At 55.1% G+C, this 26,786-nt stretch overlaps 8 protein-coding genes and 1 non-coding gene across 9 annotated transcripts, besides 3 other annotated features; 5 read left to right on the forward strand and 4 right to left on the reverse strand.

The window, feature by feature from the left end:
- Positions 1-1,798: 1,798 nt before the first annotated feature.
- Positions 1,799-3,103, reverse strand: CYME_CMQ364C (hypothetical protein, conserved; the record flags this gene model as incomplete). The annotated part of the gene is made up of 1 exon (XM_005538198.1): positions 1,799-3,103. The coding sequence occupies one exon, from the start codon at positions 3,101-3,103 to the stop codon at positions 1,799-1,801; it is 1,305 nt and encodes a 434-aa protein (XP_005538255.1).
- A 595-nt stretch (positions 3,104-3,698) lies between these two features.
- CYME_CMQ365C (phosphoribosylformylglycinamidine synthase) lies at positions 3,699-8,030 on the forward strand (the record flags this gene model as incomplete). The annotated part of the gene is made up of 1 exon (XM_005538199.1): positions 3,699-8,030. The coding sequence occupies one exon, from the start codon at positions 3,699-3,701 to the stop codon at positions 8,028-8,030; it is 4,332 nt and encodes a 1,443-aa protein (XP_005538256.1).
- A 1,202-nt stretch (positions 8,031-9,232) lies between these two features.
- Positions 9,233-10,865: a sequence feature (possible transcribed region).
- Positions 10,330-11,550: a sequence feature (possible transcribed region).
- Positions 11,551-13,364: 1,814 nt separating this feature from the next.
- CYME_CMQ367C (similar to nucleosome/chromatin assembly factor C) lies at positions 13,365-16,175 on the forward strand (the record flags this gene model as incomplete). Its single annotated transcript, XM_005538200.1, has 1 exon — positions 13,365-16,175. One exon carries the CDS (start codon positions 13,365-13,367, stop codon positions 16,173-16,175), a length of 2,811 nt encoding a protein of 936 aa, XP_005538257.1.
- A 798-nt stretch (positions 16,176-16,973) lies between these two features.
- CYME_CMQ368C (unknown periplasmic-binding protein of ABC transporter) lies at positions 16,974-19,016 on the reverse strand (the record flags this gene model as incomplete). The annotated part of the gene is made up of 1 exon (XM_005538201.1): positions 16,974-19,016. One exon carries the CDS (start codon positions 19,014-19,016, stop codon positions 16,974-16,976), a length of 2,043 nt encoding a protein of 680 aa, XP_005538258.1.
- Positions 19,017-19,564: 548 nt separating this feature from the next.
- Positions 19,565-20,158, forward strand: CYME_CMQ369C (similar to submergence induced, nickel-binding protein; the record flags this gene model as incomplete). Its single annotated transcript, XM_005538202.1, has 1 exon — positions 19,565-20,158. The coding sequence occupies one exon, from the start codon at positions 19,565-19,567 to the stop codon at positions 20,156-20,158; it is 594 nt and encodes a 197-aa protein (XP_005538259.1).
- Positions 19,953-21,799, reverse strand: CYME_CMQ370T. Its single transcript, XR_002461576.1, has one exon. It is a non-coding gene; the product is annotated as a hypothetical transcript (transcript).
- Positions 21,800-22,005: 206 nt separating this feature from the next.
- On the forward strand, positions 22,006-23,619 carry CYME_CMQ371C (hypothetical protein, conserved; the record flags this gene model as incomplete). The annotated part of the gene is made up of 1 exon (XM_005538203.1): positions 22,006-23,619. One exon carries the CDS (start codon positions 22,006-22,008, stop codon positions 23,617-23,619), a length of 1,614 nt encoding a protein of 537 aa, XP_005538260.1.
- Positions 22,120-23,836: a sequence feature (possible transcribed region).
- A 692-nt stretch (positions 23,837-24,528) lies between these two features.
- On the forward strand, positions 24,529-25,065 carry CYME_CMQ373C (hypothetical protein, conserved; the record flags this gene model as incomplete). The annotated part of the gene is made up of 1 exon (XM_005538204.1): positions 24,529-25,065. The coding sequence occupies one exon, from the start codon at positions 24,529-24,531 to the stop codon at positions 25,063-25,065; it is 537 nt and encodes a 178-aa protein (XP_005538261.1).
- Positions 25,066-26,156: 1,091 nt separating this feature from the next.
- On the reverse strand, positions 26,157-26,735 carry CYME_CMQ374C (similar to chaperone DnaJ; the record flags this gene model as incomplete). The annotated part of the gene is made up of 1 exon (XM_005538205.1): positions 26,157-26,735. The coding sequence occupies one exon, from the start codon at positions 26,733-26,735 to the stop codon at positions 26,157-26,159; it is 579 nt and encodes a 192-aa protein (XP_005538262.1).
- Positions 26,736-26,786: the final 51 nt, after the last annotated feature.

Raw genomic sequence — 26,786 nt, forward strand, 5'->3', positions numbered from 1 at the left:
CCCTATGCCTCATACCGATCGCGACGTTACAGGAATGCTGTAATCGTTGCGATTTCGGTGGAAGACGGCCGTGCGTGACCTAGGACTCTATTGCGACTGTTTGCCAGTGTATCCTGGATTCCATGAATACGCTATTCTGAATCATTGACGCCTGTTGCGGCTACGATCGTCGCTTTTGCTTCCCGTCAGGTGATGAACACGTCGGTTTTCTTCCGTTGACCGCAAGCATTCATCGAGAATACCCCTATTTGGAGCAGAGCGCATCTACTTTCTTTCAGTGCTTCTCAACCGTCTGAGTACTGTGGTACGACGGACCTGAATCAGAGAAGCAGTCCTCCTTGCACTATGCAGGAATCAATATATCCTACATGCATTTCGTCTCCGATCTATTCCATACATTGCGTCGTGATTTCGGTCTCCTGCTATGCACTGCAAAACAGCATTCGATTCCACTTTGCGGGGATGAAACGAAATCGAGTTGGAGTACCACAGGAAATCGGCACGTCTCTGGCTCTGAATCGCCGTGCAACAAAGCCGAAATGCAAACTGCTGCCGATGGTACTGACGTGACCACTCATCCGCCAGCGTTGTGTTTCTGTCGATGGACGCTCGGTGTGATGCGCAACATCTGTTCGAGAAACCGGGCTGACGTCCATCTGCTCAAGGCCAGCTTTCGCGATGCCGCCTGGTGCGCACGCCAGCTCCTAGTCGTCCTCCACGGGCACGAGTGACGGCATCCGACCTGGTCTCGTATCCGTAAGAAAAGCCGCTGCGGTCGGGTCATCGACTCGAGAACTTGCGCATCACGAGCGTTTTCAAATCGGGGCATACAACAGCGACGACGACACGCGGTTCACGCGGGAACGCAGAAAAAGGCCCAGGATCTACGAGGACAAGTTTGGTTACTGGAACATGGAGCCAGGACCTGGGACGATGGATGCTTTCCCGATCGCTGATATCAAGGTCGCCATCGGGTATCCGGGGTTCGCATCAACGGTTTGTCGATGAGAGAGACCTCAGGGCGTGTTGAAACAGAACGTCCACATTTCTGTCCTATATGGACATATGCACGCACAGCCATGGAATCGTGTCGTGCACACGCGCAATCCTCGCCCAGATGGACAGGCGATATTCGCAGCAGCCGTGGAGTCCGAGCCTCCACATTTGCTCATCCGATGGAGAGCACCTTTTACAGCTGCCATAGATCCCGTAGATGTCATTTCGATCACGGATGCACGCCCATTGACGCGACGATGGCGACTGCAATCAAAGCGCAACACAAACAGCGCCGATGGACGCGCAAGGCACATCCAGAGGACTGCCGTTCACCCCGACGATACCCCGCAACTGTCGTGCAAACGGTTCCACGTACACGTACCTGCCACTTCTCGGAGACAAACAGAAGTATCATCGATCGAAGCGAGCGCTTCTGATCGCGAACAGCGCCATGTCACCGATACAAGCTTCAACGAGAAGCGCGCACGACCTCTCCCCTCCCGAGATAACCGCACGTTCCGCATCCTATCCAGGCAGCAGGACAGCATCGCTGACAAAAGCGCGCGTTTCACAGGATCGCTGAAGCAACCACCACCACCAGCACCAGCACCAGCACCACCACCACCACCACCACACCAAGCTACGATCTTTACGCCAAAAGGCAGGCAGAGATAAGGAGGCAGGCAGCCGCCTCTCAGCTCTGAACGATGACGCCATTGACGCATGCGATGAGGAGAAACATCCAGATTTGGCGCGCTCCGTATGCATGCAAGGCGCTGCGCTCGCATCCGTCTGGGTAGCGTCATGAGAGGAAGCGCGTGTTCGCTGCAGCCCACTCGAACAGCAGCGGATGCGCTTTATAAGCTAGATAGACGAAAACCAACACCCCAATGTAGGCCGGGCGCAGCATCTCTTGTATTGCGACACGTGGCGACTGCTTCCCTTGCAGCATACTCCAGAAGGGCCAGAGGCTTGTTCGCTCAGCAAACGCGTCCCAAGTTGCGGCACCAAATCGTTGACGGAGTCGACGATCACCGTGCCAAGCGGCTATAAAGTGATGGCCGATGAGTGCACAACTAACCGTAATCGCCATCGAACTCCCTATCCAGGCGCCGTGGGCCAGGCACCAGAGGAACTGGCCCCACAGCTGCGGGTGGCGCGTCACACGCATGATACCCTGCTCGAAGAGGCGGACTGTTGGCCGCTTGATTGCGGATACTTGCGCTAGGTCCAGCGTCGCTGGATACAGAAACAGGAAGGATATGGCGCTTACGACCCAGACCATTTCGTGAAAGAAAGGAAAATGTGCGGGGAGGTCCTGTTGCAACCAACTGAAACTGATGCCGTCACGTCGATGAGCTAGGAAGTAGGCCACGGTTACACCAGCTGTTGGTAGGGACATGAACGCGAAGAGCACGCGGTAGAGACGCTCGCCGAGAAGCTCAGCGGCCCTGGGGCGCAATGCAGCACCACCAGAGTGCAGCACAGCGAACACGGTATACAGAACTAGCATTCTTAAGTGCGTGTCGAGGTTGACCTGGTCATGCCAACTCCAGTAGGTCGGCAGTAACCATCCGAGTCCGAAGAAAGCGCAACCCAGCCACAGTGCAACCTGTGACTCGCGTCGACCTCTTGATGTCTGTTGAGCTGCAGCGGTCTCTGCGGAATGCCCCGAGTCGACGTTGCTCATGCGGCACGGGGACCGGCTCAGAGCGAACAAGAAAGCATTCGCTTCGTAGCGCCTGTAGTGATACGATCCTCGTTTTGCTGCTGCAGGTACTGCTGTTATGCCAGCTCGTGGCGCACAGAGGAGCCAGGATCGCCGTCGACTTGCGGTGAGTCCGACTGGAATAAAGCAGAGCGCCTTTGCTGGCATCTGACCGCTGAGGTGTCGCTTCTGAGGACTCGCCCGGAGGCGCTCCAATGCCTGGGCGCTCCGAACACCCCGGCGCTCAAGCGTGAAACCTGCGCGTACGCTAAACCAAGCGCAAAGAGCGGGGCGAGTTCCGGACCATGACGTCGCCAGAGGTATCAAAGTCGGCGCTTCGCCAGGTCTGCGTTTATGCGCATTCATCCTCCGTAGCACACGGCGGTCTTCGGTACTCATATCCGGATTGCAGCAAAGCGAACCTGGAACGCCCAATATACTTCAGTCTTTTCGGTATGAAACCAATGTAGTGCAACCTATTCAGACTTCGATTTATCTGATCACAGGTTATCGGGTCCGATACAAGTGGTTGGAAAGCGAATTTTTCGCAGCGCTCGCACACAACCCGTCGCTCCAAAGCGTTTCTTCACCGTGTTCTGGGCAGTTCGCGCGAGCGCTGCTCGCTCTCCGGGACCCTGACTCGATACGTGCCGTCTCTTGCGCGCTCTGGACGCTTCTTCTCACGAGAAGCACCGCTGAGGCACGCTGTAAAGCGCAACACGCTAGTGCGAAGCGCTGGAACCGTCACTCTCGAAGCGCCTCCTGAGGGGAAACGCTTTTCGATGCGCGTTCCGCGAGCCTCCTTCGAAAAGATAACGCAATCGAACCTATTCTTCTACTACTCGGGTACCTCGGAAAGCACCGTTCGAGTTCGTCTAGTGTTCCCAAAAGTTGACCCGAGTCCCGCCTCGGGCTCCGCTGGTGAGGCAGCAGGCAGTAGCGGGAACGGCGCGACGCGTTTCGCCGCCCTCGCTGTAGCCAGCTTGCGCCATACATGAAGCCGGCATTACCAGTATCCGCTGAAGCGCTTTCTTTCGTTCAAACTTTCAACTTAGCGAATTCTAATATGTTGCTGGGCTTTGTCACCAGCCCGTGGTGTGGCACAAATACTCGCTGGCAAGGCTTTGGACTGCACAAGAGAGCTTGCAGGGCCTCGTCAGCGCACTGCGTTCAGCGGCGTACCGCAAAGCGCGCTCACTGGCGCTGCGTCGATGCGGCTCCGGTCTCTGAGCGTCCTGATCAAGAGTCATCACAACCAATTTCACAGATTATTCGGTTCTATCGTTATCTAGGTTTGGATCCGTTGGCGATGAGCGCAGCCAAAGTGGCTTACCGTCAGGCCGCGACGTATATGGGGCTTTTGCCCGAGCCGATTCCCTCCTTCAGCGTTGAACGAGAGGATTGCTTCTATGTTCTCTGGGATACGAAGGCAGGCGATATCACAGAGACCGAGTTGGGTGCCTTGCGCTGGCTACTCTCCGAGACCTTTGAGCCGGAGCGCTTCCGAGAGGGTGTACCCTTCTTGAACCAACGCGTACTCGAGTTTGGTCCGCGTCTCAACTTCCAGACAGCGTGGTCGTCGAATGCAGTGAGTATTTGCCAGGCGTGCGGCCTCAGGAACGTGCGAAGAATTGAGCGAAGCCGTCGTTATTTTCTAGAGCCAGAAGTACCATCCAATGCACTCGCTGGGGAAGCGCACCAAATCCTCTCGAGCACGCACTTCCAAGACGCGTTATTCGAACGCCTCCACGATCGTATGACCGAGCAGCTCTATAAGGAGCCTCTTCGCTCTCTGGACACACACATGAAACCCGCGGACGTGTATCGCATTCCGCTGCTGCAAGAAGGCGAAGGCGCCTTGCGACGTGCCAGCGAGGAACTCGGTCTCAGCTTCGATGACTGGGACATCCACTACTACGCCCAGATGTTTCGTGAGCTTGGACGGGATCCAACGAATGTAGAGCTTTACGACATTGCCCAGTCCAACTCGGAGCATTCACGACACTGGCTCTTCCGCGGGATCGTGGTGATCGACGGCCACGAAATGCCGTATTCGCTCATGGACTTGGTACGGGAGCCGCTGCGTCGACATCCCGGCAACTCGGTATTGGCCTTTTGCGATAATGCCTCGACCATAAGAGGCCTCGGTCCGGTGCCCGTCCTGATACCGTCCAGACCCGATGCACCATCACCCTATCTTCTACACGACATGGATTACGATGCCTTGATGACGGCGGAAACACACAACTTTCCGTCGGGGGTTGCGCCTTTCGCTGGTGCCGAAACAGGAGCCGGAGGTCGCATTCGTGATACCGCTGCCACTGGGAGAGGCTCCCTGGTTATAGCAGGAACAGCAGGGTACAGCGTGGGAAACCTCCAGATTCCAGGTTATCCGTTGCCTTGGGAAGACGGCTCGTTTGCGTACCCCGAGAACCTGGAATCGCCACTGAACATCTGTATCCAGGCGAGCAACGGAGCCAGCGACTATGGCAACAAGTTCGGCGAGCCGCTCATCCAAGGTTTCTGTCGTTCGTTTGGCCTACGGGTACTGTCCCAGAACCAGCGACGGGAATACGTCAAACCGATCATGTTTAGCGGTGGTGTCGGTATGATGGATCACCAGCACGCCCACAAACAAGCACCAGAGTGCGGCATGCTTGTGGTGAAAGTCGGAGGCCCTGCGTATCGGATCGGCTTGGGAGGTGGCGCTGCCTCCTCGATGCTCCAAGGCGAGAATCAGTCGCACTTGGATTTCGATGCCGTCCAACGTGGTGATGCAGAAATGGAGCAACGAACGTATCGAGTGCTGCGGGCGTGCGTGGAACTCGGACCCAACAACCCGATTGTGAGTTTGCACGATCAAGGTGCCGGTGGTAACTGTAATGTTGTCAAGGAGCTGATCTACCCGCTGGGGGCTCGCATCGATGTCCGACGCGTGATTCTCGGGGATCAGTCGTTGTCGGTGTTGGAAATATGGGTTGCGGAATATCAAGAGCAGTTCGGTTTGTTGCTACGCCCATCATCGCTTCCCTGTTTTGAGAAGCTCTGCGAGCGAGAGAACGTGCCCCTAGCGGTGCTCGGCGAGATAGACGGCAGTGGGCGCATCACGCTCTACGACAGTCTTCGAGACGAAGTAGTGGTCGACCTGGACCTCGAACGCGTTCTCGGCAAGTTGCCTCGCAAAGTGTTTCGCGACTCGCGAGCGTCACGTACCCGCCCGACTCCTCTGGCTCTGCCGTTTCTCAACGCATCGACACTACGGACGGAGTCGCCAGCGGAACTTTTGCGCATACTCGATCGGATGCTGCGTCTCGTGTCGGTCGGGAGCAAGCGATTCCTAACCACCAAAGTGGATCGATCCGTGACCGGTCTGATTGCTCGACAACAAACTGTGGGTCCAGTGCAGCTGCCGCTCGCGGACGTTGCCGTCGTCGCACAGAGTCACTTCAGCACCTACGGAACTGCGATCGCTATCGGGGAGCAATGTGTGAAAGCGCTCATCTCACCGGCAGCGATGGCTCGAATGGCGGTTGCGGAGATGCTCACCAATATGGCTGGAGCGCGGATCAGCGCTTTTACGGATATCAAGTGCGAAGGCAACTGGATGGCCGCGGGCAAGCTACCCGGCGAGCTCGTTGATATGTACGAAGCAGCCGAAGCGCTCAGCGACACGCTCACAACACTCGGTATCGGCATCGATGGTGGCAAGGATAGCGTCAGCATGGCTGCACGGTGCCCGGGCGAGCGTGATCCCGTCCGGGCACCTTTAACGCTCGTCCTCAGCGGCTATGCGCCTGTTCCGGATGTGATGCAGGTCTTGACGCCGGACCTCAAACGTCCCGGTGAAAGCGTCATCATTCTGATTGATCCGAGTCGCGGTGCACGTCGTCTCGGTGGAAGTGCGCTGGCCCAGGTGTATGGGCAGGTCGGTGACTCTTGCCCGGATCTTGATGATCCTGTGCTGCTGCGTCAAGCCTTTGAGGCTGTGCAGATGCTCCAGGATCGCCAGCAGGTGCTTGCGTATCATGATCGTTCCGATGGTGGCTTGTTGGTTGCGCTTCTGGAAATGGCGTTTGCCGGCAACTGCGGCCTTGACCTGCTGGTGGATGCCCAGGACGTTGGCGAGCTTTTCGCCGAAGAGGTTGGGATGCTGGTGGAGATCGCCGCCTCCGATGCGCCCTCGGTGCTGGAGTGGCTACGCTCCCTGGACTCGCGAAGGCCGCTCCCGTGTCGACTGGTTGCCCGAACCCGTCGCGACACGCAGCTGCATTTTCGTGCAGGTGCTGCTGCTGCTGCTGCTGCTGCACTAGAGCGTCAGCCGTTGCTGGATCTGGAAGTACGCTTCGCTGCGCACTTGTCCGCGGATATGCGCGACTTGCGGGCGCTCTGGGAGGAAACGTCCTTCCAACTGGAGGCGCTGCAAGCGAACCCCATTTGCGTGGAGGCCGAACGTCAGGCCTGTTACGATCGCCGGGGCCTCACATACGTCGTCCCGTATACAACCGAGCCAACGAATCTGCAAAACTATCCACGTACACAGCTCTCACCGCCACGAGTAATGATTTTGCGTGAGGAGGGCTCCAATGGCGATCGTGAGATGGCAGCAGCGTTTCAGCTGGCGGGCTTCGAGGTGCACGACGCCACCATGCGCGACATTCTTGCTCGTCGCGTTACTCTCGATGCTTTTCAGGGTATTGCGTTTGTAGGTGGCTTCAGTTTCGCGGATGTCCTCGGTTCAGCGAAAGGCTGGGCGGGTGTCATTCGTTTGCGTTCTGAGGTGGCTGCGCAGTTCGAGCGCTTTCGGCATCGACCGGATACGTTTTCGCTCGGCGTTTGCAACGGTTGTCAGCTGATGGCGCTGCTCGGCTGGGTACCGGGGCGTTTCGTACGAAACGAGTCGGAACGATTTGAGTCACGCTTCAGCTTGGTACGTATTAATCCGGATCATCCATCCATCATGTTACGAGGTATGGAGAACGCAGTTCTTGGTGTATGGGTCTCGCATGGCGAAGGTCGGGCAATCTTCCCGGCTGGTGATCGACCGTCCGTTATCCCCATGCAATATGCGGACGATCTTGGTCGTGCGGTCTCAGTTACCGACAAGAATCGTGGCTACCCGTTCTGTCCGAATGGGAGTGTGGAAGCCGTCGCGGCGGTTGTGAGTGCCGACGGGCGGCACCTGGCCATGATGCCGCATCCGGAACGGACCATACATCTATGGAACTGGGCGCATCTGCCGGAGGATTATCGTCGTAAGTGGAAGGTATCGCCGTGGTTGCGTCTTTTCCAGAACGCGCGACAATGGTGCGAGGAGCTTGCCAGCTGATCGCACCGAGGTACGCTCGAAGGCGGTTCACCTGGTGCGCTTTCGGATGCTACTCGAGGATGCAAACGGAGACGCAACGAGTAGCCCGCTTGTCGCTGCCGCCGCCGCTGCTGCTGCTGCTTCTGCTGGTTGTGGTGGATAGGGTGATGGTCATGGTGCGCACGCGCTTACGTTTCAAACGTTGCTGAGAGCTGCACCCTAAAGAGCGCCGCTGTTGCTACGATCTTCTTGGCTTCGGGGTGTGAGCGTGCAAGCCGCACTGCGTATCGCGATGCGTCCCGCTGGACACCACAGACATCAGGAGGCCGCGAGTCGATATACTTAGTGGTATGACAAAGCCGTTCTTTCTCCGTGCTACGCTCGTACGCGTGCTGCAGCACGAATGCAGATGCTCATGGACGATGCGGGGTAGGGTAAAACCCACGACACCATCAGCATCATCGACAGGAGGTCTGGGTCATGAAAGTTGGGAAACAGGGCGTAGAATGCTGCTGGGCGCTTTCCCGGATGCCGATATTCACCACGCAGCCACGAGAATACCTGGTCGACGTAAATATTCTGTTGATCGGAGAAAACAATACCAGCGTCCTCTGCCCGGCTTGTCGCCGGTATGCACCCATCGAGGAGCGTGTGATTCGGTGGAACGACCCCAGACACCTGAAGCAATGACCCGGGATGAACGCTCGAAGCTTGCCTGGGCCTTGGAAGCGCACTCGTGCCCTGGAGTCAGCATCGATACGAAGAAGAGCGCTGCATTGCCCGACTGATTATGTTGCGGCATTCGCAGCAGACGATGATTCCTGTGCGCTTCGTTGCTTATGGATTATCTGGTTCCTTTTTTCAGTGGTGACATGCTTAGCGAGTGGCAAGGTATGGTCAGCGCTGACTGCACATCACACGGCTGCATTGCCGGATTGGAAATACATCCAAGAGCGGCATGCTCATTCATGTTAGCCGGCTGGAAGAAACGCATGGAACACGCAGACGCGCGTGTGCGTCTCCTGAAACACTGCAGCAAACCGCAGCAGCTTCATGATGATCCAAGAAGCAAGCAAAATACCTGGCATGCTGTTGAGCGCTGAGCGCTCTGACGCACGAAATACCACGTGCTTGGATCGCACACCGAAGGTGTCATGATAAAGCGATGCGTCGTGGGGTATTCACCGAGTTGTCGATTTCTGTGCGAGCAATATCCGGAGCACTTGCTTTTTTCGAATTTATATATAACGATGCGGGGTCGAGTATGCGATACACACGCTTTGTTCATGGATGCTCGCTTGCGGGGCAAGTCATGTTTGGTGTGCGTCGTGCGCACGACGCTGGCGGTTGCTAACCTGTCTGTGTGGCGAGGTATCGTCGCTGTCCGCCAGATACGTGGATCGCGATGCCGTAACGCCCTCGGAAGCACGTTTCGTAGGTGCTCAGCCCTATTGAATGATGATGTATCATGAGCGTTCATGCAGAAAGCACGTTTCGTAGGTGCTCAGTCCTATTGAATGATGCAGTATCATGAGCGTTCGTGCAGAAAGCACGTTTCGTAGGTGCGCAGCCCTATTGAATGATGAAGTATCATGAGCGTTCATGCAGAAAGCACGTTTCGTAGGTGCTCAGCCCTATTGAATGATGCAGTATCATGAGCGTTCATGCAGAAAGCACGTTTCGTAGGTGCTCAGTCCTATTGAATGATGCAGTATCATGAGCGTTCGTGCAGAAAGCACGTTTCGTAGGTGCTCAGTCCTATTGAATGATGCAGTATCATGAGCGTTCGTGCAGTGCCCAGGCTGTCCGTTTCCTGAGTCTCGACGCGACGCAACTGCCGTGCTGGATTGCTGATCCGTTCGACTCTAGTGCCTGGTTCCAGACTTCAAGAATTCCCGCTCTTCACTGATGTTTTGTCATCGAAAGTCGTTACCGATTCAGCCCAGTATCCACTTTGAATACGAAATGATTCCCTCGAATGGTCGCTCTCGATACAAAGTTGCTGGATGCTCCCGGAGCACGGAATATTCCCGGATATGTTGATCGGAGCGCTCTTGTCGTGATGCAGAATGTGCTTATGTGGATGATTGCTGGTGCCAGCACAACATGGCAAGCCTCTCATCATCGATTATCTCCCTGTCTGGCACTCGGTCGGCTCACCGTAGACCACCCGGTGTGTCGGGCTGTGTTCCAATTTCTTTTTCTCCAGCAGTTTCAGCGTGCACTCGAGCGCCTCGCATCTGTACTGCATCATGAACGCATCCATGAGAATCTTCTGGAATCGATTCCTGCATCCGCTCGACGCGCTCTTCGAAGGGCCACTGGTGCAACCGATGTTTGCTATAGAGTGCCCATCGCCAGAAGCTACCAACAACGGTCGACACGACTAGCAGGTCATTTTCTTTTGCAAGTCCTCAAACAAAAAGTGGTGAATGCGCGCTTCTTGCTTCCGTGGAGCGTAAATCGTTGGCGGCTTCAGTTGCGTTTGGCGTGCCCTTGGTCGAGATCGTCCGCAAGAGCCGTTTGGACGCGTATGCACGCTCTCGTAAAATAGAGCGTACAAAGCATCCGCCGCTGCACACTCGGGTGCGTCGAGCAGCGAGCTTATTCCTCATGCCGTCATTCCAAGTGTTGGTATGTGTCCAGGAGTCTGCCATGCGCGAGGTTTGGCGATCACGTGCCCTGGAACAGTTAAGCGGTATCACGTTCCTTCCTCTTGAGGTCTTTGGTTGCGTCTTCGTGATCTAAACGCACAGCAACTGCGACGATGTTCTTAAACTCAAGAAGCCCGCTCACCAGAGAATCTTTCTACCTTGAACGGTAACCAGTGGGTTGCTTTGTGTCACGTATGCCAGTGCTTCCCAAAAAGCGCATGCAGACTGGTATTCCATTGGTCTGCACCATCCTGATAAACTGCTTCCTGTTCCTTGCTGTAACCGAGATACCTTGAACGAACGCCACCAATGCTCTTCACAATAATATCCCTGAGCTTCATGCATGCTCCTAGGGACCAGCCGTCGCTCACTAAGGAGGCGACACCGCACAGCGCAGTACAGAAGTACATACGGTGATGTCATGGACTTGGATCTGAAATGTAGGGACTCAGTTACGGGGATACTTTGGGATGCCTGGGCGCTCGCATATGGAGGCTAGGACCATTTTGCTCTGATTTTGAAGCTTACGATTCAGGTTTAGGTAGCAGGGCAAGATGCAAGGAAGGCAGGCATCACCTGGCAAGTATCCTATGGGTACAGCGTCCGTCGATGCGAGGCTATGAACTACCCGATGCGCGTGGACGGTGAGAAACGACGCTCGCTCTGGTAAAGAGGTCACTTTCGAACTCGCTACCACCTCGAGCTCTTCCGTCGCAACTTGCGCATTATTCGGCTTCATCGCCACCCGAAGAACCCGTTGCAAAACTTCACATTGTTCTTGCCTACGAAGACGAGGCCACCAAGGGCGCAACGCTGACAGCGTGCGCTTCGTGAAGCGCTCGAAATTGACCCGCATCTGTCCTTGGTGTTGATGTTGTTCTTGTACTTTTTCGTATCGTAATTGGAGATACTCCGATTGGCGTCACGATGCGACCATACGACAAGCTATTCAGGGCGACACGAGCACGACTCTACGATGCTATGATCAGGCTGTACTGCATTCCGCGTCCCGCGAGTCAGTTGTGTTGTCGGATGCGGGTTTCGTTGAAGATTTCTCGCGTTATGTGGGTATCATTCAGTTCTGTGTCAGGAAATGCTGCGAATCGTTGTTTGGCGAGCTGTTCCATGGCGAGACAAACTGGGTGAGCCTTCTTCGATCGAGAAGCTACGCGACATGTGATGATGTCATGCATTCCACGTTTAGGAAGATGCTCCCGGTTGATGTGTTTGAATAAGAAGACATTGACAAAGGTTTCAGACTGATCTCCGCAATGCGGCAGGTTCTCCTGTCCTATGCCTCCGCGGTTCGTTTTCATAAGGATCCTCCTCTTCCATCACAAGTGATCCCTTTTTCTCTTTCGCTTGGCGGCGTAGCATAGATATGATCGCTAGACACCATATCGGGTTATTTTTCGAGCGATTCAGACGCACTGGGCGGACAGTGCCACTGAAACCCGCATTTCGTATGCATATATATAGATATGTAGTATACCCTACGAAGCTTGCCGTCACCTTTCCGGTCGCGAGCACGCCCACGGACTGAAGCGCACTTCTGCGGTTCCTCACCTGCTCGGGCAGACGACCGACCCAGCAGAGCAGAGCTCATGAAATTAGAGAAGCAATTGCCCAAGAACTGCGTTACGGATGCAATCAACTCGATGATCGATGCAAGAGCATCAATGGTGCATGTGACAACAGCGAAAACGCTTTCAACTGGATTGAGTCGTAGAGAGTACGCTGGGAAGCTGTGTCGGTTTAACGCCAACCTCAGCTGCATGCTCTTTGACCTCTTCTGCGTGATAGGAAACGATGAAAACCATGAAGAGTTCGGAAGAACTCGGTAATGGGCATTCACGAAGCGGTTCCCGACGAAGATTTTGCCGTTGAACGATCCTAATCGTTGAAGGCTATCTAGGCGACCACACTGGTGATCCGCTAACTGGGCCGCTGTTGTCGGCATGCTCGCGTGCCTCTTCTTCACGAAAAGTGATTTGTTTTCTGTTTGAGTTCTCGCATACAGGTCAACCTTCTCATCCCTGTAAAGTCGTATCGAGTGAGACGAGCATGTATCCCTCTTGCAACAAGCGTTCGTTAGTCTGTACGCATTCAACAGAGTGCTTTTCAGCTTACGACACTCCCCTGTTGAAGCGCGTGTTTTTCCTTCCCGTTTTCGCGTCGCTTCATCACACATCGTGTCTACGGAATGGAAACCTCGCATCTAGGAGCTTCTTTGATGTTACCTATTAGAGCACGTATCGAAAGGAATGCGTTCACCAGGAAACAGTCGTCTACATAGAGTTTGCCCTGCTCTGTTTCCAATGCACGCCGAACACGATAAGCTCCATGAGGGGCGTGGTTCATCTACCTGCTGATCATAGAAGAGATGACGTCGACAAGAAAGCTCGTTGGTCTCCAAGCAAACCGTTATTGCATAGAGTGTCACCGCGAACTTTCTCCACTCTAAAAGATGCATTCCGTAGTTGAATACCTGCGAGAAAGAACAAACGCAAACATCAATGTCTATCTGGCACAGGCATGCCAGAATTCCGGGCCCTCAGCACACCACTTCCTGGTTTTCCTCGTGTTGAGGGATTTCCGCCAGCGTCCTTCTGCGGGGCTTGACGCGACAGCAGAGAGCCGCTTTTCTCGGAGCAGAGTTTGAACGAGAGCGCGTACCTATAGGTTTAGGGTGAACTGGATCATGAACGAACACACAGAGAGCGACACGGCGCGTGCATGCCCTGTTCCAGGAGCACTGGATCCGCCACCACGGGCGACGGCTCCGACCGCCTTCAACGAAACAGCACCAGAGAGCACAGCTTCAGGAACACTAGGGTGGGAAGTTGCCGAGCGGGAAAGCCATCCGATTGGTGAAAGCTCCAGTCGTCGCAAATCTGCAACGCTGAGTGGGTGGTCTCTGATGAACTTGGACGCGCGACATATGCAGTGGCGACGCGAATGCTTACCGCTTCTCTACGATTGGTTTCTATGCTGGCCAATGGTGTGGGTCCTTGGCGGCGTCCAGTGGGGCCCGCGTCTACAGGTGCTACGAGCGTTTCTAGCGGACGACCCGGGAACGGGCACGGCTGGCCCGCTCATAGCAGCGAATGCAACCGAGACAACCGACTCATCCGAGCTTCCAAGCACCAAGCGACGCTCAGCCAAGTCTTTCGGTATTAGACTGGAACCGATTTCCCGACTTGATCAGAGCACTTTTGAACGCCAGGAACTATACTTCAGCGAGCGCACTGGACCTACCGTTCCCGATGCACCGTCCGAGCCGAACACGCTTCTCGTCGCTGAGTGTTGTATCGCGCGGGAGAACTTCATGCGCGCTTCCGACATCGGCAATGCCTGGAATACGGATCTTTATTCGAGTTGTGGCAGCGGGTCCGGCGCTCATGACGTCCCTCTTGCGGAGAGAGCAGCATCAGCTCGACGAGCACGAGAGCATCGCGAGCACACCCTGCGCTGTCGTCTGGAGGAACTGGAAGAGCAAGCACGCGCTGCTAAGGATGCACTGGTAGCAGCGGGTATCCACACGAATCACTCGAGCGAGGACGTATCGGGATCGATGGTGTCCTCAAACGGCGGTGTATGTGCTCAGGCGCGGGCGGTACTGGAAGCCTTCGCCGAGCTCTTGCGCTTGCCCGAGTGCGAGCGTCTGGTGCGGTCGACTTCTGAACAGGTTTATCAGGAGTTGTACGATGCAGTGATTGGTAAATGCGCGTCTGAGAATGCGCTGCAAGCGAGCGTAACTAGTGGGTATTCGCTGGAGGCTCTGCGGACCAAAAGAGCACAGCAAAGCCGCTTCCACAATCCGATGCTTCCGTTCCATACAAGGGTGCCGCACGGCATCTCGATAGCCGTACCGATTGCCAACATGCGTCGGAAAGGGGTGCTACCGTCGACGATGCCGTCACCGGAACTGAACGAGGGTCATCGCGGTCCAGAGACGGAAAGTCTGAGTAGCCAGTCGGGTCCTCTTCGCGACAGCGTTCGCCTCGACTACGACGAATATCTGGGTGAGGTGATCAACTTGACTCCAGAGGAGTTCGATGACAACAATGTTCCGGTGGGGTCGCGTCGTGACGGCCTCAGCGGCATGGGGGGCATTTACGTGGTCAACGAGGATGGAAGTTCCGGCTGTTGGGCTCGTGACTCGAGCGCATTCACGGGGGGTATTGTCGTACGTCGCCGACGTCGAGCAAATGCGTCTAATGCGTTTGGTGCTGCTGCTAGTGCTGCTGGTGCTGCAGCTGCGACTGAGGAGCACTCACAACACGCTCAAGACAACGGGGTTCGAGTCTTCTACGATGAGTTTCGGGTGCGGAAACGACTTATCCATCCGGGGGAAGTCAATCGAATTCGGTACCTGGGGATGACATTCGATCCAAACGTGAATCACGAGGACTGCTTTCCGGCCGATGCTCTCGAGGACGATGTGGAATCGGAACCGGTTCAGACGACACAGTGTGCGCGCTGGATCGTCACCCATACCGATGCACCTGAGCTGATGGTCTGGAATGTGAACGAGCAGGTTCACCGACCCGATAACGACAAGTTACGTCCAAACGTACCTGATCTCGTGCTGGTTGGCCACACATCGGAGGCGCCCTACGCCATCGATACAACCTTTGGCGGGGACGTATTTCCAGACGCTTTTCTGGTGGCTTCAGGCGGCTCCGATCATCAGGTTCTAGTCTGGCGCCTAACATCCGACCTGTTGCTGGAGTCGCGCGAACAGAAACGTGCAACCGTCACCGACACCATCGACGATCTCAGCGGTTCGCTTCATCCGGTAAGGCATGCAGCGCGCTACACAATGAACGTAGCACCGACGCATCGTCTGTTCGGTCATTCGGCAACGGTGGAAGATGTTTGTTTTCATCCAATTAACCCCAGTCTACTGGCATCCTGTGGGGATGACGGGTGCCTGTTGTTGTGGGATTTGCGCGCCCCGCCACGACCTATCGGGGGCGTCCGTCGTGCGCACGCTGGCGACGTGAACTGCCTGGACTGGTCGCGAGATCGTAACGCCCGCTACATGATAACCGGTGGCGAGGACGGTGTTGTACGACTCTGGGATACGCGTGCGATGAGCAGTTGGGCTATTGAGGGCACACTGCATCGAAAGAGCCAACCCGCAGAGCCGCTCTATGAATTCATGGCGGATGATCGGTTTGGTGGTGCTGTGTCCTGTGTTCAGTGGAATCCGCTGGATCCACGCTACTTCCTGTCCGCTGCGGAGACCGAGGTCATTGTCTGGGATACCGAAACAATGGATATTCTGTTCAGGCATGCTGGCCATCGAACTCGAATCCAGGAGGCGTACTGGAATCCGTACATTCCATGGGTAATCATGACGACGAGTGAGGCTGGCGAGAGTGAGGCCGACGGCACACCCAGCATGGTTAGTCTGTGGCGTGTCCTTGATCTCGTCCATATGCACGATGCACAAGTGGCGGCAGAGTTCGATGTGTGGCAGAACACGGTGGCTCAGTCGGTTTAGACGTGCACTGGGGATTGGTAAAGCGATCTGAAATACGCTTGCTTTCGTCCATGAATGCGTAGAACGGGGTGAGCGGTACTGCCTAAGCGCATGAACTTTGCGAAAAGTATTGAGCAAGTACACCTGGAATAAGACCGCATCGGAGGCAAGGTAGTGTGTTCGTGTGCGCGAAGTCGCATTCTTTTCCTACGATGTATTGCGTATACGTAGCGTCCATAGCTCATCCTCAGGCAAGGATGCGTCACTTGTCCTGAACCCCAGCATACCGAAAGCCTCTGGACGGTGTCGGTTGCGGTGTCTCGAATCGGTAGAGAAGCATCGAAAGGCGTCAGGCAGCATGCGTACACATAATCGCGAGCTCTTCCGGTTGCTACGTTCGCTGTACTTGCATCTATTGGGTATTTCTATCCAATGTCAGGCAGCATTGCAGCTCAGTATCGTCATAGCGACTCTACTTGCATCCATTGGGTATTTCTATCCAAGGTCAGGCAGCATTGCAGCTCAGTATCGTCATCTCGACTGTACTTGCATCCATTGGGGGAACCCTATGCGATATACGGCAGCATTGCAGCCCAGTATCGTCATCCCTGGAATATTTGTACATTTCTCCCTTCCGTAGCAGGCGCATTCGCATACGCCCAACACCAGCTCGAGTACGCAAAACCGGACTGCAATCGTGCAGTGGTGCACACCCTTTGAAAGCTTCGCACGCTCTTGAAACAGTCTTGTGTAGCGCTCTGATGCAGAAGGTTCCCAACGTCGAATTCTAGCATCCCGCGTTCCACTAGTCCTTGTAGACTATGCTCCGCTTCGCCAGATACGTCGCTTCCGCTTTCGATAGCGCGTCTCGATAAACATGAAAGCACCCAAGGCAGTGATGATGACGCCTCCGATAAACGTCCCGATCACGATACCGACAATTGCACCTGTTGGCAGACCGTTCCCGAGACTACCAGAAGCGCCGACGTAGTTCTGTATTGGTGAGGTGACTGCCAGAAGCGTTGCGTTCGCATACAATACGCCCAGGCTTCGCAGCGTCTGCTGAAGCATCAGAGCGACGTCAGCTCGCTCCATGGTACTGGCGAGGTCGCGAGACTCCGGGGTGTAAACCTGCAGAACAAGAAATACTGAACCATTCGCATTGCGGACGAGCGATTGGTTCACTTGCACCCCAGCCGCGTCCACAGCGTTCGAGAGCCAGCGCGAAGCATTTGTTGGATACCAGAGAGAGATGTGCTTCCCGTGAATCCCGAGAAGCTCGACAAGCATGTCGCGCAACCGCTGTTGTTGTGACTCCACCAGCACCCGTGGAATACCGCGCACCATGTAAGCCGCCTGCACATGGACGCCAGCGCGGCTACTCGGAACAGGAGTCACAATCGGACAAGTTCGCAATCCACTCGGTTCCATGTGCCGATAGAAGTTGAAAACATATTCTGGTTCGAGTTCGGGGTGGAAGATACGGATCTGGTCCCGGAGGATCAGATCCGGCCGCAGAACACCCTGCTCGAAGATGGGGTTCGGGTCCGTATATTTTGTGGCATCAAACAGATTATCACAGAGAACTGCCGTCCAGTTCCGGGCGTAGGTGTAGTTCTGAAGCACTTGAGCCACCGTCTTCTCGGTCGGCGTTGTGATCGAAAACCCGGTCCAGAACTGCGAGCTATTCGCGCCCAACAAGGTGAGGTTGAGGCCGGTGTCCGGCTTTCCGAGCGCGATTCCGTTGTCAAAACAGTAGGCAAGTTCCTGAGGCAGTTCCTCGTCGTTTTCTCCAAACACATAATAAGCGTTGGCGTCTCGAATGAAGGTTGCTTGGTACTTGGAGCCGAAATAGAAAGTCGAGTCGTAAGCGTAGCCGTACAAAACCGAAGGACGACGCTCTGCGGTCTGCGCTAGACCTTTGGCTTCCTCGTAGCTCCGGACAATATCACGAAACTGTTCAGACGTCTGGGTTGGAATACCAAACAGCAAGCCGAAGAGCTTGACGTATTCCGCTCGACCGAGTGGTGTCGATTCGTAGTCCTCACCAAGGAAGAGAACGGATACATTTTGTTCTGCAGGACGCAGGGTTCCGTTCCGGAGAACTTGTCTCCAGTCAGCGTCCACCTGCGACACAATGAAAACGTCAATGTTCAGGCTGGTGTTCTCCAATAGGCGCTGTAGATGCGTGAGGTTTCCAAAGTCACCGGCACAGGCGTATGTGCCCGGCTCGATGAACTCCTGTGTCGTGGGTGTACAGCCAACAGCGTACGGGGCGCCGCACAGCGACCCTGGAGTGCTGGCATTACAAGCCCAACCATGGATGTATCCTACCTCTGCAAGCGCCTTAAATAAGGTGCCAGTTAAATAGTCTGGTTCCTGGAAAGCGCGAATCGCGTACGGTCGAACAATCCCGTAACCAACATATCCCGCCTGGAGGGTATCGGTGAGCGCCAGTCCGCGGGGAGGAACCGCATGGACTTGCGTGACCATCCCGGTGCTGTTAAAGTCGGGGTGCTCGGTGGTATTGAAGCCACAGCGAACGAAGGCGTGCACTTCCCAGAGTCCGTCTGCGTCGACTTGCATGGCGAGCTGGGCCCACGAGCCATCGCTTGCAGCAGAGTAGTTACGTAGCGTCTGTGCATGGTCAAACGAGAACGATGTGGGAAATACAGCATAACTTGAGGTGTCACAACGATCGAAAACATGTGCACGCGCAGGTGGAACTGTCAGCGTTGCGACGAGGAGGAGCACGAGTACGAACAGCACGCTCCTGTGGGTTTGCAGCGCGGGGCGCAGCTTCGGCTGTCGTTTGCCTCTGCAGTGCGCTTGTGGTCTCTTTTGCTGGGGATTGAGGATCATAAAGTTCGTGTGATCACGCGATCCTGACGTTCGCAGTGTCTCAAGTCCAGATCCTTGTTATAAAGAGCCTCTGGGATCCGAGTGATTCGCAAAGTTCGTCGCAGTGTCCTTCGCGGCGCTGCCGAGTAAAAGGCTGTCAGTGGTGCAACTCCAGTTTCACGTACGCTTTCAGTAATTGCTTTCGGTCTGCTGTGGTTCCTAACGAGCACAGCAAATACCCTTCGCGCGGTTGCACGACAAAACTTAGTCGTTGAGCCAACACCAGCCTCACTCCAGTTTTTACGCGCTTCCTTTACAGTAGCCCTGCTTCCTGAAAATGAATACCCTCAGTACTGCTGTAATACATACGGTAGGCGAAAGGCAGTATCAGTTTCACGGTACTTTTCTTCTCTTGTCTAAGTTGCTCGGCAGCTTCTTCAGGTTCGCAACGTGGCTGCGGCTAACGCAGCGCCACCGCGACGCTCACGGCGCTTACCGACTGCAGCGCTCCTTGTCGCTGGAAGTCTCAACGAAAACGCTTCCTCTTCATTGCGTACAAACTGGTAACGATGCGTGCTTGGAAACTCGAAATACCACCTGGAGCAGATATAAGACAACCACATGCAAAACCTGGTGGAGACGAGGTTTCTCTGGTTGAATTAAACGCATTAGGTGTGTTGTACCAGTACTTCGCACCGAGTGACTACGATAAGAGCGGGACTGAGACTCACGCTCGGTGGCTTCAGTTCCGAAGCGATCACGGTTTCAAGTACGCTGATGTGTTGGAGGTGTCTCCTGAACAGTTACCTGACTTTGAGTCGAAACTTCAGATGTTTTTCGAGGAACACATCCACGCTGATCCAGAGGTTCGCTACGTTACTGCAGGTAGCGGTTATTTCGACGTACGCGATGAGAGCGACTCCTGGATACGAATCGCGGTAGAGCCAGGGGATATGCTGGTATTACCGGCAGGAATTTATCACCGCTTCACAGTGGACAGTAGCAACTACATTCGGGCTGTGCGTCTATTCGCTGACGAGCCGCAATGGGTACCGATCAACCGAACGTCTGCTGAGCGTCATCCAGCACGCTTGGCATATGAGCAGCTATATCCGGAGCGCAGTTTCAGTACGGAACCAGAGCAACAAGCGCTGCGTGTTTGATTGCGGTCAGCTGTGTCGAGTTCCGGGTGTGGCTCGTTCGAGGTGCGCTCCCGTGTCGCTGGCTCAGAGCTATCAGCGGCGTTTGTCGGGCACAGCGCACGATCCCAAGAATGTAGCGCGCTCGGACAGGGGTGCGTCTTTCCGACTGTAACTGGCGAGCCCGCTTTGCCATTTTGTCTTGCGTTGCTGCGGTACGGCTAGCAGGTGACCGCTGCGCGCTCGAGTCTACGAACGCTGCCTGCTCTCTGATGTTGTACGTACGCGACCTTCGGGACGATCAGTGAGGATTCGGCTCCCGCTGGCGCAGAGGAAAGAAGGGAGCACGCCTGGAGTAACCCTGCACATTTCGTGAGCGGTCGTGGTTCCTCTCATCCACGATAATGATGAGGCAATCGCCAAATTTCAAATCGACTTCTCTTTCTTCTGAGAGGGTCTTTCAAGACCTGCACTGATGAGAAGCATGCGATAATTCTGAACGAGATAGAGAGGGATGCATCGGGTGACTTGTTGCAAGTCTGCGAATAGCAAGCTTGCCTGCGTCATCAGTTGAACAGCGACGCGTTTCGCGAAGTTCAAGGTCCTACGATTCCTTGGACGTGCTTGCGCTTACCGGCTACGAGCTGGGGCCCTTGGGGGCGTCTTGGAGCATCGCCAGGTTTCTGTTTGTCTGTGGACAAACCGCTCGCTGTTTTCGGTGCACGTTGTTCCAGGAAGAATCTGTCCAGTCGTCAAGTAATCACCAGAAACACAATTCAGTAGAATTCAGACGCATTGCCACCGGGAAGTGGTAGACTTGGTACACGGGAGCATCCCGTCGCGTACCTTAATGGACTGCTATCCAGTGGGCGCTGCAGGTACAGCGACTGATGCGCCAAAATTAGATGATAGAAGGGCAGTGTTGTCCGAGGAAACGGGCAGATAGAGCGCAGCATCCACAAGACATGCTCTGAGCAAAACCTTCGCCTTTGTGGATAAACTTTGAACGTTTTTGGATGCCTCCGATATCCACCCGTTTCCTCCGATCTAGAGCGTCTTCAGAAGCTTGATTATTGCCTTTAGGGCGTTTCGAAACCTGCGGAGCACGTTTCTACTCGTTTAGACGGCTTGCGTAGCTGAAGCGCAGCCCGCTGCCGAACGTAGGCGTCGGTCAGGACCACTCACCAGGACGTGAACGTAAACCAGGCACTCCGGTCAGAACGGAGGATACGTGCCCCAGTACTGGACGAGCCAAAACATCTTTTGTATCGATCGTACACATGTCACGAGACGGTAACACCGGTTTCGCCCGCCTGTTGACCTAGAAAACTGCAACAATTCGATCGCTTCTCCAATAGAGCATGTCGTACTGCGTATGGTGAGCATGACGCAACAGCGTTCTTGATCGTTATCGAAACGACTAAAATCTGTCAGAGCTGACGTATCAGCCACTGCGGCTACACGGTGTTCTGGAGGATGAGACGCGTTTCTAGTCTACTCAAGGAATCACGAGTAATTTCCCCTGTTCGTATGGACACTGTTAACTGTCTATTCACGTCTGCTCTAATACATACCTTTCGTTGCTCATTACCTATCACCAGACTAAAGAAAATCCTTTCCCTTCTACCGGTCACCAGCGATGCCTTGGCGATGCCTCGAAACGATGAGGACCCGCCCCCGATGAAGAGGCGATTTTCTCCCGTCTCAACGTTCGATCCGGATCTCGGGTTCGCACTTGCCAACCTCAATTTTTGCGCCTGCTTGGTATGCACTATATTAGGGGTCCTGGGCGTTCTCTAGATTGAGGAGGAGGAGGAGCAGCAGCAGCAGCAGCAGCAGCAACGAAGATAGCACTGTTCGAGCTTAGATACATGGAACCAGCACGCCCCGTTCCCCGTTTACGTTCAGTGCACTCGATCGCGGGGCTCCTTCTCGTAGGCACCGTTGCGTCGCTGCTAGCCAAGATCATTTACGGCGTCGAGAGTACAGGTAGAGACGGGCGAATTCGCCCTTTTCGAAAACCGTTGTTTGAGGTCTTTTCCATGTTTCTCGGAATGAGTCTGTGCCGGCTTCTGGAGTGGATCCAGCCGCCGGAGCAGCTACCACCGGCTCTTCTGGCGCAGACGACTAGCAGCGCCTCAGCGGATCCACTGGCGGACGTCCTTGTGCGCTTGCCATCACCATGGTGTGAGCTGCTGCTCAAAGCACACCACTGGCTTGGTGCCCTCACACCAGCAGCTACCCACGTGATTCTGGTACCCGCTGTGCTAGATGCAGCAGCAACCATGCTCATGTGCACAGGTCTCTTATTTGCGCCAGTCTCTGTGTATCAAATGCTCCGCGGTAGCATGCTGGTGTTCTGCGCTATTTTTTCAGTAACCCTATTGCGGCGGCGACTGCACCTGTACAATATCCTTGGTGTTGCGTTGGCTCTCGGGGGAATTACAACCGTCGGACTCGCCTCTGTGGCCGGGGAGGAGGACCTAGAAGCTCGCGGAGCGCTTCTGGTTGGCATCCTGCTCATGATTGCTGGCCAGGCGATGCAGGCACTGCAGGTGGTCGCCGAAGAGCACCTCCTGCAAAACTTGCTGCTGCCGCCCATGCAAGTGGTTTTCTACGAGGGCATCTACGGAGTCGCACTGTGCCTCTGTATCATTTTCCCACTTGCATACATTCTTCCGGGCAACGATTATGGACACCGCTGGGAGGATACGCTGGACTCATTGGTGATGATCGCCCATTCGGGAGTCCTGGTGTTGATCTTGCTCTCTGACGCCACCTCGATGCTGCTATTCAACATGTTCAGTATGAACGTCACCCAGCTGAGCTCTGCACTCTTCCGGACCATGCTTGAAACGCTCCGCACCTTTCTGGTTTGGATGATTGACCTGTGGATCTATTATCGTTGGAGCGATGGCCGCTTCGGTGAGGCCTGGACCCGCTACTCCTGGCTCCAAGTTGTCGGCTTCCTGGTCGTCGTCGCCGGCACCTGGCTCTATAGCCAGCATCCAGTATCCATTGGACCGGAGCCCGCTCCAGAAATGGAGCACTCCCGAGCTTCGACGGAAACAACGCACGCGCTCGCAAAACAGATGTTGCCTGACGAGGAACTTGAACGCCTCCTGGTCGATAGAGACCATGTTCGTTACAGCACAGGCGAGACGACGGCGGCCCCGACGAGTATGTCGCTCTCGCCCGAGGCCGGCGAAAGCGTCGGTGAAGTTGCTGAACGTGAAAGCATGCAGGCAAGGGAGCCTCGACTGCTTCGCGAACGTTTGCGCGCTAGCCCCGCGACGTCACTCTACGGCACGTCACCTGCGTTTTTCATGCACCACGGTGGTACGATTCCAGCTGTCTACGTCGGATCACCTCTACCCTTCGCTACGATAGGATCGCAACGAGAGGCCCGACTCCGGCGAAACAACCTATCCAGAACCGCATCATCGGCTTCAGTCTCCGATGAGGATTCAAATGCGGGCCCATAAATTAGTTTCCGTGGCATGCTTTTCGTTTCAGATATCATCGAGTATGCTTTTCTGGTGTAGGTCTGGATGCGTTTAGCGCAGGAGACGCGCATGGGTCTCCAGTGGTCTCGTTGCCACACTCGACGTTTTCGACGCAAAAACGGGAACGTAACGGGCGTGCTCACAAGGTGCACGGTCTCGGCAGCGGTTGCCGCATGTTTTGGGTTGAGCGTCCCGCCAAATCTGAAGGTGCAGGTGGAGTTCGTTACAACTGGAGATAGAGCCTCACGTAGACCAGAAGTGCGCGCTATATCAGTAGACACAAATACAGTACGTGATCTAGAGCAAAAGATACAGCTGTCGCATGACTTTGGCCAATTCGCAGAGCGGCAGCAGCAGGTCCAGTACCTGGTACAACCACAGTAGTTACAAACGACTCGGATGAGCGTTGCGGTAACAAACCAGATGCACCACTCGCAATGTGTTCAAGCGCTACGCTTCTTGGCAATACTGATGCTTGCCGCGTTCGCTGTACAGCTACAGTCTCGAAAAGTGCTGCAGCGTATCCACAGTGCATCGTTTCGAGCACGGGTTGCGGAGACTTTTTCTAGTCGGCGCTTACTGGCGACGTACCGTCTGTTCGTACCGAGTTCAGCACTCAAAGACGTCGTTGGTGCCAGCTCCATAAAGCTACCACTGGACGAACAACAGCACGTTCGTAGTCTTCGGCTCAAAGATGGTGCTGCGGTAGAGTTGTTCGACGGGAGTGGGCGTCTTGTGCTTGGACGCCTCAGCGACCGTGGACGTAGCGTTAATGCTTTGCAGTTGTTAGCGTCGGAGGCGGATCCAGGGGCTGAAGCTTCCGGGCGAGCAGCGGTCTCAGTGGTGTGCCTGGTCGGGACACCAAAGTCAGCACAGCGTGCGGACTGGATGATCGAGAAGTTAACCGAACTAGGCGTAGTGGCTTATCGACATGTGTCATCGACTCGTGGGGAGATCGATGCAGCGCACGTTCAAAAACGGGCTCTGAACCGGTGGCACCAGGTATCTATCGCTGCCGCCAAACAGAGTCTGCGACGGACGCTCCTGGACGTTGGTGGTCACCACTCGAACCCAGGCTCGGGCTGGCTGACAGGGGTGTGCTCGGAAGCCACGATAGCGTTCGACCACCTGGTCCAGTGGATAGAGAGCACTGCATCCGCGAACCAGGTATTCCTCCTGGCAGCGCCCGCAGCTATGCAGACCCTGATGACGTGGCGAGCAGATGCTTTTCCGCTGCGCACTGCATCCGCTTCATCCATGATGCCGCGACGTGTTGTGTGCATCATTGGACCCGAGGGTGGCCTCACCAGCGACGAGGAAGCAGCGCTTATAGGAGCTGGCTCGATCGGGGTATCGTTGGGACCGCAGCGTCTTCGAACAGAGACGGCTGCCGTGGCGTTTGCTGCAGCGCTGTTAACCCCGTAGCGGATACTGACTGTTCGATCGCACGCAGCGTTTTGAACTGCAAGCCTGTGAGCGAGCTATTCCGTTGATGAACAGTGTTTATGACTGGTCTTTGGTGCTATGCGTCTTATAAAGCGAGTGTTTGCGTACTTTTCAGAAAGCAGTCGCTGCACCGGCCAGAGGCAGTCTCCAAGGAAATAATTCGAGCAGCTGGCATCGTTTATCGCATAAGGAGCCGAACGTATTTTGCTGGCGTATTCATGTGTGCAGACGGAGCGTTGGAGAAGCTGGCGATGGTGCAGATACTCTTTGAACCCCAGTTTCAGAGACAGAGCCGCACAAATGGAGCTTTGGCGAGCTTCGCGGCGGTGTAGTCGTCCTCTGCGGGCCACAGAGAGGTTCAGAGAAAGACACATGCATTCTGCCCGGTGGATTCCTGGACACGTTGGTTTACAGATTTGGAAGGCATAGACCTGCATACGCCGGGAAAACTATCCACACGCTGTAGCAGCACGCTTTCCGGTCGACGTCGACTGGGGTCACGCCGTACGCGGTTTCCGACATGTCGATGCAAATGAACATCGGATTCGTTCTCGACAAGCTCAGACGATCGTGTCCTCGTTGCAGCGGGGCGTTTTCGTGACAAAGATGCAGAGGTGCGTTCGGCAAGACACTCGCAAGTCTCTGAAAAGATCCCTGCCGCACCATTCACGCTTCATGCTTGGATGGCGATCGCGTGTCGTTTGCAGAAGCGCTTGCAGAGTACGGCCTTTTTATGAAAACTCACTGCAGGCGTCTTCCAACAAATCTGATTTGAATCATCCCACGATGGTTTTCCAACGCAAGCACTTGCATCGTTGCGCTCGAAGGCCGGCTACAAAAGCTTGGAGAGCGTTTCTTGGATGCCGGCAAAGCAACGACGGTGAAGCAGAGCGTACAAATTATGCGTTGAGCATTGCTGCGGTATCCCTGGATGATACCTATAAATCTGACCTACCCGCTGGTCTGGCGAGGTCCATCTCTGATCAACATCCAGCACCGACGCGGACGCAAGGTTGCCAGTCGTTGGTCGCTCCAGAGCCGACAGCATCCGCCGCGTCCCGTGACAAGGCCTAGACCTGGTTGTTCACCGTTTCGCCTTCATCAGCATTGTCGGAGTTCTGAGGTCTTCGTGACATGCTCAAGAGACCGCATGGGAAGCACACGATCGCGAGAATAAACATAAGAATAAGCAATACCAACAACAGCGGAACTAGAAGCACCACAAGCAGGATAGCGACGACCAGACCAACTACTGGGAGGCGCAAAATGAAGAGAAGCCAACCAGGTATCCGAACAGCCGGCCCTTGGGCCATACGTGCCTCCCACTCAGTGTAACTCTCCGTCGCCCCCGTGCCCTGTAGGCGATCGCCCAGGTACAAGTCGTACATCTTCCGCTTCACAGGATTAGTAAGCGTTGTATGCGCAATATTGACCTCCTGGAACGCCTCCTTGGCGCGCGGTAAGTTACAGCGGTCCGGGTGCAAAAGTAGCGAGAGCCTCTTATAATTTCTTTTTATTTCATTGACATCTGCACTGGGTCTTACGTGCAGGACCAGATAGTAATTGTTGTTCTCGGATAGGATACGCTGGATTTCTGCTTCCGCGCTCGTGGGGCGCCATTCGCTCCCCTCAACAGAGGCCTTGGCCATAGCCAGACTTTAGCGCTTGAGGTCGCAGCAGCGCCCACACACAGGCGGTTT

This window comes from Cyanidioschyzon merolae, chromosome 17, assembly GCF_000091205.1.
Source record: "Cyanidioschyzon merolae strain 10D DNA, chromosome 17, complete genome".
NCBI lineage: Eukaryota > Rhodophyta > Bangiophyceae > Cyanidiales > Cyanidiaceae > Cyanidioschyzon > Cyanidioschyzon merolae.